Below are 12,122 nucleotides of genomic sequence, written 5' to 3'. Positions count from 1 at the left end.
AAACCAATTGAAGTGGACATTTACTATATAATACATGCAGATACTACTTAGCAGGCCAACATTTCCATACAATATTTTGTGATTTTCTAATTTTATGAGAAACTGGACTTCTGGTTTTTATTTCCTGTAAACTATAGTCATCAAAACTAACAGAAATGTTTACAATTCGTCATCCTGTGTGTAGTGAATGATATTCTAAGTTATTCTGTTTCGCTTGTAATATTTAATAACTATATTGAGCAAAATATTTCATGCTTACGTTAAATGTTGTGCAACACAAGTATAATGTAAGCTATACTTGTGCTGCACAAGTATAGCTTACATTATGTAGGTTTAAATTGTTCCTTTCCTTTTTTAAAGGAAACCCATTTTTAAATAATGGGTTTGTGGGATGATCACGAGCCCACAAAGTCTAAATTTCTTAAATTTGAAGATCTGGTGGAATTTAAAATTGCTCAAATTATGTTTAAGGCATCAAATAAACTGCTGGCTGAGCACATAAAGAACATATTTTTTAAAAGAAAAAAACATGTTTAAGTTTCAGTAACTTAAGGGGTACCTCAAACTTAAGGATTCATAATATACAAAAGAAAGAGCTTTTGTATTGCAATTCATGGTGTAAAATTACAGAAGAAGTTAAATGAGGAGTTAAAACAAAGTCAAAATTTAATACAATTTAAAAGGAAATATAAGGAGGTCAATTTCACAAAATGGATGAGTTATCACAAATGTATAGTTGAGGCTAACGGAAATGAGTGTGCGTGGGTATGGATGTATGGATGCATATATTGAGACATATGTAAACCCAGATAAAATAGAAAATGAATCCACCTATGTTTATTTTTATATATTTCTTTGTTTTTATTATTTAATAACGAGGGACCATCTGAAAATATGGTATGAGTTTATGAGGTTGGAGTTCATAAGTTTCTTACTTCTTCCTACTCCTTTTCAAGCATGTTAAGATTATTTTGGTACAAAAATATGTGTGTGATTTTATACTTCTATCATGCTCGAAATAAATAAACATGTACCAAACCATAGACATGGATACCAAACGGCACCCGGTAATATTGACCTGTATTTTGTTTCACCCGAAACATTTTGTTGCACTCTATCTATTTCCTCTTTACAACGGAGCTGTTTCCGGCTGTGGCTGGAGCTCCGCGGGAAAGTGTCTGCAGCCCGTTCAGAAACTTCAACTCTTGTCCTCGGAGCAGTTTACAGTCAAATGAATGAACACCTCTAACAAGCTGTTATTTACCGTGTCATATTAACCCGTGGGTTCTGTCCCGGGTGGACTGTGCAGTGCTGAATGTCTCAGACTTGCTTTCCTCTGTGACAGCTAGCTCCCAGATGACAGGGTAATAATGGTGGTCACTTAGAAACACAAGCAAGCGAGACCAAAACAATATTAGAGCCAGCTCCGCTTTATATAGCGATGGCACCGAACAAACGCGCACAGAAGAAACCCTTAAAGGTGGAGTGTGAGTGGGCTTCGTGTGGAGAATCGTTCAGTCAGATGGAAAACTTCTGCAAGCACGCTGAAGCTCATCTCACTGAGGAAGAGGAGGAGGCAGAAGGTGGGTTCAGTTCACATCTGCTTGTTTCTAACCCTACAAAGCTGTGAAGCAAAACAAAAAAATATATTTTGTTGTGCAGGGGAGAGAAACTGTCTCTGGAGAGACTGTGGCTTCTGCTCGGTGGATGGCCCTGAGGAGCTGCGGCGCCACCTTCTGTTCCACTGCTACCACACGAAGCTGAAGCAGCTGGGGCAGCAGGCCCTGGACGCACAACCAGAACTGGGCAGCTGCTCCATCGCCTACCACAACCGCAACATCATCCCTGACATCCCGGACAATTTCGTCTGTCTTTGGGAAGAGTGTGAGGTAGGAATTAAATCGCATCCTGGGTCTTTTTAACCTTATTAGCAGAATGGGTTTGGGATTCATTTGAATGCAGCTAAGAGGAGTGCACTGCAAAAGGCTTCTGGGATTTTACGACATCCACAGGATTCAAGATTGAATCTTATCCGTTTTTCCTTCAGCCATTCTATATTTAAACACGTTTATTCACTGGCCATCTGCTTGGTTAGATTTGAGGATTCATATTCCACCACCTATCCAAGATTATAAGTTCCAGTCCATACATCTATTTTATGCATATTCAGTAATTTGAAGATTTATTTTTCTTTCACTTGTCACACTTAAATTCCCCAGATCATCAAATACATTTTAAAAACACACTTAAACTGAGTAAATACAATAAGTTGTTTTTACAGCATAACTTAATTAGTTTAGTGAAAAATGCTACATAAAACCAGGCTGACTGAAGGGGGGATAGTGGGATGTGGCATCATAGTGTAAGGACTCCCTTGAGGTACTTTTGACTAAGGGCAATAAGTCTTTTATCTCTCTGTGGAGTCGTTTTGTTTCACTTTTCCTTCCAAAACTGTTTTATTTAATCTACACTGGATTGCTTCAACAATAATCAGCCTATTCTTTTCAATCAAATTCAAGTGCAGTCTTTAACGACAAAACCTTCTTTTTTTATTTTATTGAGCCATTGCATGTTGAATTTTATACATATACATAAATACATGTTGGCTTCTTTCTTCTGTCCACATCTGCTACAGCAAGCTCCGTACGAAAACCCGGAGTGGTTCTACCGTCACGTCGAAATGCATACCCTGTCCATAGAAATACCGACTGGTGAATGGGAGTTCCCCATACGCTGTGGATGGAAAGGTATTTATTTATCAGAATAAAATACAGAGGCGTGTGCTGCTGATTGCTTCACTCCCATTTTGCACGCCTCGTTATTTTTCCAGACTGCGAAGCTACCGCTAAAGGTCGCCCCAAGCTGCGGGAGCACCTACGCAGCCACACACAGGAGAAGGTGGTGGCGTGTCCAGGCTGCGGCGGGATGTATGCAAACAACACCAAGTTCTTCGACCACATCATTCGACAGAACGCCATGGAAGGTAGAGTCAGTCAGAGTAATGTCAAAGTACATTGTTAAAACATTCTTGGGCTTGTATTGAATTGGTGCCCTGTGTGCGTGTGTGCGTGTCGTGCAGGTCAGAGGTTCCAGTGTTCTCACTGCTCCAAACGTTTTGCAACAGAGCGACTCCTCAGAGACCACATGAGAACCCACGGTCAGTTTCTACCTCATCAGTTGGACCTTCAGGCACTCGTTCATCTCAATGATCTTGTTTTGAGAGTGAAGAAACGCTAGTTTGTGTTTCATATGTTTCAACAGTGAGCCACTACAAATGCCCTCTGTGCGACATGACGTGCCCGTCACCCTCGTCGCTGCGCAGCCACATCAAGTTCCGCCACAGCAACGAGAAGCCGTACAGCTGCGAGTATTGTGAATACAGGTGCTTTGTCTTCTCCAGCTGCGACCGTGCAACCCGAGATCGTCCTCACGAACGGGGTTTCAAAGCTTTCTCCTGTTTGCGTTTTGCAGCTGTAAGAATCTGATCGACCTGCGTAAACACCTGGACACCCACAGCATCGATCCAGCGTTCCGCTGCGACGTTCCCGGGTGTAGCTTCACGTCTCGTACACCCGGCACCATGAAGATTCACCACCAGAAGGAGCACGAGGTGAGCGCTGATGAAACGGCATTAGCGGATTTCAGCTTTCCCACCTGAAAAGTCAAGTAAAATTCTTTGTTTTTGTTTTCCCGTAATCAGGGGACTTTTACAGCTCGCTACAAATGTCATGTGTGCGGCCAATGTTTCACCAGAGGCAACAGCCTGACAGTGCATCTCCACAAAAAGCATCAATTCAAATGGCCATCAGGACACCCCAGGTTCAGGTATGTGTCCAGTTTAAGGAGATCAGCATTGCTTTGAAAGTATTTATCCCATTTGGACGTTTTCACATTTTGACTCGTTTTTTTGTTGTGTTTTCTTAGGGTTTTATGTGATAGAAAAACACAAAACAGTTGAAAATTGTGAATCAGAAGCAAAAGGTTGTATGGTCGTCAAACAGTTGAAGCTTTTTACAATAAACTCATTTGGAGTCAAAATATTTTGTCTGATCATCTTTATAAAAATCCCCCAAAGTTAGATTTGATGGAGGGAGGCTGACCCATCAATTTTTTAAAGTCCAAAACATGTGATTTTCTTATTGAACCAAGTAATGCTTTAGACTTTAGATACAAAGAATTTAAAAGTAGATGAGAGTGATAAGAAATATATCAACATTTCTGATGCTTATTGATGATTTGTGAAACAGTGAAGAATCTAGTAAAAAAGTAACATTCCTAAGAATGCCAGTTTGGTTTTTAACATCATTAATGAAAATCATAATAACCTTTCAGGATAAATGATTAACAAAATTGTATTAAATAGTGTTTTGTGGATACAGTTGTGGTTTTCTGATTTGGCTCTAATCAACCTATCAGGTACAAAGAGCATGAGGACGGCTTCATGCGGCTGCAGCTGATTCGCTACGAGAGCGTGGAACTGACGGAGCAGCTGATGAGGGAAAAGCAGAAGAGGTCGGCGGAGGATGACGATGACAATGACGACGGCCCCGCTGACGGTCAGGAGCTGGAGGACGACCCTGCAGCACAGGCAGCCGCTGCTGCTGCTTCGCAGGTGCAGGTGCAGCTCAGAGGGGTTCTGCTGGAGGAGCAGAGGACTGAGGAAACCTCGACGAGAACGGAAGAAGCCGGTCAGGTGGAGGACATGCTGTACGTCCTAACAGGGGATGAGGACTCGGTCATACTGCAGCTCCAGGGTGCTGCCCACCAGCAAGGCATGCAGGTGGACTGACCACTGGTTCTAAAACGGGATAACTGGACGCCTGTTTGAGGCAACCCAAACCGTATCATGTGACGCATTCTTTATCGAAGATCATTTTTACCGGTATTTAAAGGGATTTTTATTTATTCAGTAATATATCAAGACTTTGCTTTGACATGTAAACCACAGCCTTTAAAGCTAAGTCACTGAAGTAAAGAGAGGGGAAAAAACCAAGCCTGGTTTTGACTTAAATACTTTGAGTCATGAGAAAATACTTGATGTTTGGTCAGTTTGAATAAAGATCTTTTTTTTTAATGTGTTTGTTTCTATTTGTTCTCAAAAACATGCACTTGCTAACATGAATGTAGTTTCTATTGTTTTCGGCTGAGTTGATGTTTAATTCTGATAAATCTTCTGGAAGTATGGCACAATCGTCAGAAAACTGTTTTTTCCTCATTAGCATTGCAGGATTACTGAATCTATCTCTACTTTATAATAATTTTTTATTTATCTGAGCCGGATGTAATTGGAGTTTATATTGAGTCATGCTGCAGAGCTTACACCAGTCATTTAGGATTTGATTGGCGTAAATATGAATTCTTCAAGGCAATGATTCCCCTGGTCCTTTATTGCACTGCCCCCTTCTGATAGTTAATAAACACTGCAGCTTTAAAGGTTTAAAAGTATAACAAGACCAGTTTTGTCACTTATTTTTATCAATCGGTTGTGTGTACAAACTCATTTTACCAATAGGCCAACTCTTTGAAAAAATACTTTAAATATATTTAAGTGAATTGATGGGTACTTAAATTGTGTTGCAAGTGATTTTGTTAAGTTGCATTTGATTCCCCCCACCACCAAATGTAGTTCAATCAATTTCATTTCTAATCTGTGCTTTAATTCCTGCTTAGTTTTTTCAAAATTAACCTTTTGCTGCTACCATAAAGGATTAATGTTACATGCAACATTATCAGGAATTTCTATGTCTGCATTATGATATTAAGTATGTTTATTACAGCCTTTTTGTGATGTTTCTAATTTTCATGACTAAAGTTTTACTAGTTTTAATTAAAAAAACTGCGTATGATTTATGAAATGAAGAGAAATCTGATTGGTTCGTCATGTAGAAGACAAAACTAATTTAATTTGCTCACAAAATGAATAAAGATGACTGCAATAACCAGCTGAGGTTGTTGACTTTTATCCTTTACATTCACTTTCTGACTATTCTGTCCTTTTCGTCGTCTTACTTTTTCCAAACGGAGTAAAGTTCAGTCAGGTGAATCAAAACTTTGCCATTAGATCCAGTCCCACCTCAATAAAGGACACAGCATTAGCCGTGTGTAGAAGATTAAGAAGCAGCACACAGTCTGGCTTATGACTTAACGTCACTGCTTCCTCGTTCTGTAGTGAACTACAGAACTACTATTGTTCCTTTACTCTGTTTTGTGCTTCTCTTACGATGATTTTCCTGGCCAGTTCTCTCATTTTTCTGCAAGTTTTCTACAGCGAGTAATGGAATCAGAAGATGGGCTCCATGTTGTTGAATGTGCTCTCGTTATTCCTGCTTTGGTCCTTCCATAAAGGGATTTCTCAGGCGCCTGAGTGGATTGGAGAGCTGGAAGTTAGCGGTAAGGTGTCTGTTCTCTCTTTTTTTCCTTCTTCTTCTAACTATAAAAAAACCCTATTTGTCACTCATGTAATGTGCAGGAGTAGATCTTAAATTCTCATAAAAAATAACCAGTTTTTAAAGCAACATAGTATTTTAGGATTGACTAAAAATACATAGATTTTAAAGGTTTGTAGGCCACCTTACTGACACGTTTACAGTTCTGACCACAACTTTTCTTTGGACCTGAGATTAAAGCTTTCTGATGGCCGCTTCAAAACATGAACTGTATTGTCATTGGCCACTCTTTAATTATTTTTGTATGATTTTGCATAATTCCAGTATGGCCACTGTCCTGTCAAACTTAACTTCTTCATTGTTGTCTTGAAATATTGCATCAATATATATCTTCATAAAGTTGTTTCCTCATAATACCATCTATTTTATGAAATGCACCACCCAAACCACAGGATGCTACTACCACTGTACTTCACAGCTGGGTTTTAATGTCTTTGGTATTCAAGCCTTTTCTTCCAAAAGTAACGATGAACAATCTGGACAAACATTTCAGCTCACTTACACGTCTCCAAAGGTTAAGGTACTTGTCCCGAGTGCATTTACAAACTGTAATCCGGCTTTTTATGTCCCTGTTAAAGTAATGGCTTATTCCTTTCTGAATTTGTCTTTCAGTCCATGCTGACACAGGATTTTATTCACCATAAATAATGACGCTCTTTTGCTCTTTGTCTGAGGTTTATGCACACATTTTACACCCAAAATCCTTCATCTCTGGAACACAAAATCCATCTTCTTATGAGCTTCTTAATGTTCTAACTTGGTTATAATTCAGTTTATTTGATCAAAAATAATAGTTATATCTCTTGGTGAATTAATCTCACAGATAACTGTGTATACATTGTGCTCAGATTAGCAGATGCAACATGTTTTCACTACAGGTGAGACGGAATGGATTCCCCAGCCGGACCTCATGGATGACACCTACTGGTCCGGGTCAGCGCCGCTGTGTTTAGGCGGGTGTAAGACCCGTCACCGGGAGCTCAGGAAAGACCCTTGTGGCGACTCCAGCTGCTGCTGGCTCGGCTACAAGTCTCTCTGCAGAGGTCAGTCAGTGTCGAGTCTTTCATTCTCCATAAAAAATTTTAAAAAATCATGGCATACCGTCCTCAATTTGGTTCTCTTCATGTCAGTGAACTGCGGCAGGCCTGATGCGGACTATAACGGAGTGGTTTACGGTAACGACTGGTGGGTGGGCTCTGTGGTGAGGTACGCCTGTCGCTCTGGCTTCATCCTGCTAGGAACCCCCACCAGGTCATGCCAGTCCAATGGCCTCTGGACCCCGAAACCCGTCTGTCTCAGTGAGTAAACGATAAAATACGGCGACGTAAATCAGAAAAGTCTTCACCAAACGGCCCTGCTGATATCCGGTCCGCCTGCTAGGGATGTGTCAACGCGGGAGCATTGAAGTCAGGGAGAGCGAACTGAACGGCACCTGTGACTCCACCTGCGAGAATAAGAGCTACTTCGGCCCACCCAAACTGGGCTGCTCGCTGATGAACAACTGTAAGAAGAAGGAGACGGGCTGGAAGAGGTTCTTCACGCAGTGCGTTCCGTGTATTTGTGACTGCTCCTTATCATGTGGTGAGGAACCCTTGATGTAGTCAAGTCTGTTTTCTCTGCACAATTAGATCTGAATGTGCTGCATTGTTTCTTTGATGAACGTTCATGCTCGTGTTTTTTTTTTTTTTTTTTTTTTGTATGTGTATTTTTAGCAACTGCAGGCTAATCCTGACGTCAGACAACGAAGTGAAAGTCTTCATCCAGTTCCACGGACACGTCGGTAAAATAAGAAAATATGAAAACTATATTTTCATCATTTTTCCTTTACTTTCTTAGAATTAGGTTGATACCAGAGGCTTACAACTATAAGATGTGTGTTTGCTTGTAAGCTCGGCTGCTGCGCCTCTCAGTCCATCTGTCCTGCAAGGAGCTAAAACACTAATCTTGTTACAAAGGGCAGATCTGCAGTCCGATGTCTGCTGTAAACCTTGTTAAAAAGTGGTATTCATGGTTACTACAATGTTGTGTGCTTTTTAATAATTCATTGTGAAAAACATTTTTGGGAGTGATGTTTGTAAAATATATTTATTTACATCAATTAAATCACTGGTGTGGAAAGTTTATTGCCATTTTCCTTTTGCTGATGACACTTTCATAAATTCATTCTACATAAAAGGCTGCAAATTTGTTTAATATTTTCTCATTTATTTATTTTTTCCTGCACACAGTTTGGATATTTACCTTTAAAGAATAACTTTTCTGCTAGACACCACTAGGTGTTGCTGTTGCTTTTGTTATCGCACATTGCACAAGAAGAAATGGCAGCAATATTTGAATCTAAACCCAATCACGATGGCTAGTGGATGATAGATTGCTTCTTCTCCGCTGCATGTGATCCAGATAAGTTACGGCAGATCACTCCTCTGTGGTGGATTTCCAGGTTCTGAACTTCAGGACGATGTGCTCGTCTGCTTTAGGAGTGTAGCAGCCGATTCCTGTGAAAGCAGACAGAAGATGAGGATGTTATCTGTTTGTTTCCAGACACATTTTTTTTTCTTTCTACAGCAGCACAGGAGAAGTTTTTTATTTCAGCAACATGTATAATTTCACTGAAACGGCTTAGGAAAACTGCTTTTCCCAACAGTTTTGGATCATTTCTCTGCACAGCACAATTAACAATAAGTAAAAGAACAAGCTATCCTCCTGATTCATTAAAGCTCATTAGATCCCCCTCGGATCTGTTTTTGCTGAGTCTCCAGGGAAGAAACTCACCCACATCCAGTCTGGTGTACTCTCCAGAGTTTTCAGTCAGGATCTCCCAGTAGGTCTGCTCGTTTTCATCTCCAGCCACTCCGTTCACGCTCTCTAGAAACAAGCCAAAGTTTGGATCCACCTTCACCGTGAACCTGACGACACAGGAAGGCGAGGGCCGGTTATTACAAGCAGAAATGGATCACGGCTTTAAATAAATATCGGGTTTCCGAGATGAAAAGACGACTTGGTGGTGGGAGGATTTCGTCTGGGGTCTTACTTGAAGTCCGGCTGAGTCTCCTGGAGTCTCGTCAGAGCTCCGAACAGAACACCCCCTTTCACCACGGAGCTGGAAAACAACTCGGGAGCCATGTTGGAGAGGTCGTTCTCCACAGTCAGCCTGATCGGAAGGGAGGTCAAACCTGCACAGTAGTTGACACTGATGCACAGCATATCTCATACCCCTATGGGCTAAATACATTCTCACCAGCCTACCTTGGTTTGCGACCGCTCCATGTGGCAGCAGCAGGAGGAGAAAGCTCACTGAGAGCAGAGCAGCAGGTCTTGGAGCCATCCTGTGTGATGTTTCTCCTCCAGGCTTCACATCAGTATTTATAGAAGACCAAGCCCTCATTTATTGGCAGATAAAATTTCACAACAACCTTCCTCCCACTGCCACTTTACAAAGCCATCTTTTGTTCTAATTTTAAATGCCCACATGAGAGATCATGAAAAGAAAACCAGCACCTGTGCTGTTATCTCACATAGCTGTCAGTCACTGATAATGTTAACATTAAGAAAAGAATAATTGTTAATGATTAGATTAACAATCTGCCGTGAGATTGATTTTTTTTTGTCATTCAGTTCCAAGAATAACAATAAAGGTTTCAGATAATCTGTGCAAACACTTTACCTTGTTCTTTGATGAAGGTAATAAACACCATCTTGTTCTCCTCGAGAGGAGGATAGATGGAAAATGTTTCTGTGTGCAAGCAAGGAATTTCTTACAAAAAAAGTTGGTCTCCCAGTCAACCTATTTATGGAGCTTTAAAGGAAAAACGCCACTTTACTCTTTCCTTTTACATAAAGGCTGAAGAAGAGAAAACTCGCCATTAGTGGGATCTGTTCCAATCTGCAGTGACTTGCACTTTCAATTGTTTCACCTTTTGTTTGTAACGTAAACAAAGCTTCGCATAAATGTGAAGTGAAGTTAATAATTAGACATGGTATTAAATGTTTATTTTTTGTAAATAAAAATCTAAAAGGTTTGGCTTGCTCTTCGATTTACCTCCCTTTGCTCTGATTCCTCACAGTAAAAGAGAGCAGATTAAAATTTGCCGACCTGTATGAAAGGTCACCAAACACACATTGTGCATCAGTCACATGCTATCACCAAAGTGACACATATTGGTGGCAGCATCATTATTTTTGGTCGTCACATCAAAACTGGTCAGAGTTGATGTGGAGGTGTTGTGAAAGACTTGAGGCTGGGGCGGAGATTTACCTTCCAGCAGGTCAACAATCCTGCATAAACAGCCAGATCAGATCCATTCATTAGACTGAGCCACTTATTGATAACCCTAAAACCCTCACAGAATCTGTGGTAAGACTTAAAAACTGATGTTCATAGATGTTCTTTATCTAATCTTACTGATTTGGAGTTATTTGAAAATAAGCATGTGCAACCTTCCTGAATGGGTAAAGTTGGTAGAGACATGCCCCCAGAAGACTTGTAGCTGTAAATGCAGTATAAGGTGGGGTTGAATACAAATGGATGCCCAGATTTATATAATTTTATTTGTAAAAAAAAAGAAAGAAAAATAATCTTCCAGATTGCTGCAGTATTTCCACCAGATCTGCTTCCATCCATTAGATGGATAACTTTTTATCAATTTGCATTAATGAGAACTGAATTTGCCTGCACTGTTTGATAGAATCAAATACTAATATATGCAGCGTAATGTTATTTTGTCGGTATGATTGCATTTCTCTTGCAAAGTGACCTGAGGTGACATTTGTTTTCCATTGGCGCTATAAATAACCTGAATTGAATTTGTTTAAGACATAAATCCCAGTAAAGTAACGTTTGTGTAAACGTGGCAAAATGTCAACAAAAAAAAAAAAAAAAAGTAAGGATACTTGAGTCGTTGTGCATGAAGAATCCTTGATAATAGCAGCTTTACAGAGAGCGAGATGGGTTGGAGGACTCAAAGTGTTCACGAAGCGACCTGGGAGCTCGTTTTTAAATTAGTCTGATTAAGAAGCAGGTGCGATTGGCTAAAAATGGGCTCGATTTCCTCTCAGGGGTGATGTAAGGCGTGTAGGGCCCACTTGAACGCGAGTAACCCCGGCTATTTTACCGAAAATAACCCGGGCACTGCAGCATCAGCACCAGGCAGCTGCGCAGGTGCGGCCTTTAAAGAGACAGACCAAAACCTCCCTCATGTTTACTCCGACTGTCAGCATGTAGCGAACCGTAATCCATCAAAACCGACTCATCTGTGTGAATACATTTGAACATTATGTAAAAAAAACAAACAAAAACAAACAAAAAAACAAATTGACTTCATTTTTTCATTTAATTAAACGTTCCTTTTAAACTTAATGCAATCCCAGGAATTATTATCCAATTTTTTTTTTTTATCAACAACTTTTATGCAGTAAGATTTGATTGTGATGGGATCTCTATTTACAAATTAGGACTCTTGGAAAAAAGAAAAAAGAAAAAAAAGAAGTACAAAAAAATGCTTTTTTTTCTTTTCTTTTTTTCTAAATGATCTACTTCAGTCAAGTTAGGATTGCGATTGGGACTCAGTAGAACCAAAACATAATTTCCTCTTTCAGCATCTTCCCCAGCAACACCCTGTATATCCATCCCTACACAGCCAGCGTGCGCGCCCCGCAGACGCACCAACCGGTTAAAGA

General features: G+C 40.3%; 3 protein-coding genes across 3 annotated transcripts; 2 read left to right on the top strand and 1 right to left on the bottom strand.

Moving 5' to 3' along the window:
• The first annotated feature begins 804 nt into the window (after positions 1-804).
• On the top strand, positions 805-5,947 carry hinfp (histone H4 transcription factor). Its single transcript, XM_008427697.3, has 9 exons — positions 805-1,583; positions 1,663-1,889; positions 2,636-2,747; positions 2,831-2,983; positions 3,080-3,157; positions 3,262-3,382; positions 3,472-3,610; positions 3,701-3,825; positions 4,417-5,947. The coding sequence occupies exons 1-9, from the start codon at positions 1,442-1,444 to the stop codon at positions 4,787-4,789; spliced, it is 1,470 nt and encodes a 489-aa protein (XP_008425919.1). The 5' UTR covers positions 805-1,441; the 3' UTR covers positions 4,790-5,947.
• A 148-nt stretch (positions 5,948-6,095) lies between these two features.
• Positions 6,096-8,567, top strand: LOC103475815 (C4b-binding protein). The gene is made up of 5 exons (XM_008427698.3): positions 6,096-6,390; positions 7,325-7,489; positions 7,577-7,744; positions 7,827-8,027; positions 8,159-8,567. Exons 1-5 carry the CDS (start codon positions 6,288-6,290, stop codon positions 8,170-8,172), a joined length of 651 nt encoding a protein of 216 aa, XP_008425920.1. The 5' UTR covers positions 6,096-6,287; the 3' UTR covers positions 8,173-8,567.
• LOC145554813 (cobalamin binding intrinsic factor-like) lies at positions 8,503-12,093 on the bottom strand. Its single transcript, XM_081615396.1, has 4 exons — positions 9,693-12,093; positions 9,478-9,619; positions 9,219-9,352; positions 8,503-8,941 (listed from the first exon to the last, which is right to left on the bottom strand). The coding sequence occupies exons 1-4, from the start codon at positions 9,829-9,831 to the stop codon at positions 8,862-8,864; spliced, it is 495 nt and encodes a 164-aa protein (XP_081471522.1). The 5' UTR covers positions 9,832-12,093; the 3' UTR covers positions 8,503-8,861.
• Positions 12,094-12,122: the final 29 nt, after the last annotated feature.

The sequence above is a fragment of the Poecilia reticulata genome, chromosome 14 (assembly GCF_904066995.2).
Source record: "Poecilia reticulata chromosome 14, P_reticulata-male-v2, whole genome shotgun sequence".
In the NCBI taxonomy this organism is placed as follows: domain Eukaryota; kingdom Metazoa; phylum Chordata; class Actinopteri; order Cyprinodontiformes; family Poeciliidae; genus Poecilia; species Poecilia reticulata.
The sequence above is the reverse complement of the archived record's forward strand: the minus strand, read 5'-3'. Positions and strand labels throughout refer to the sequence as shown.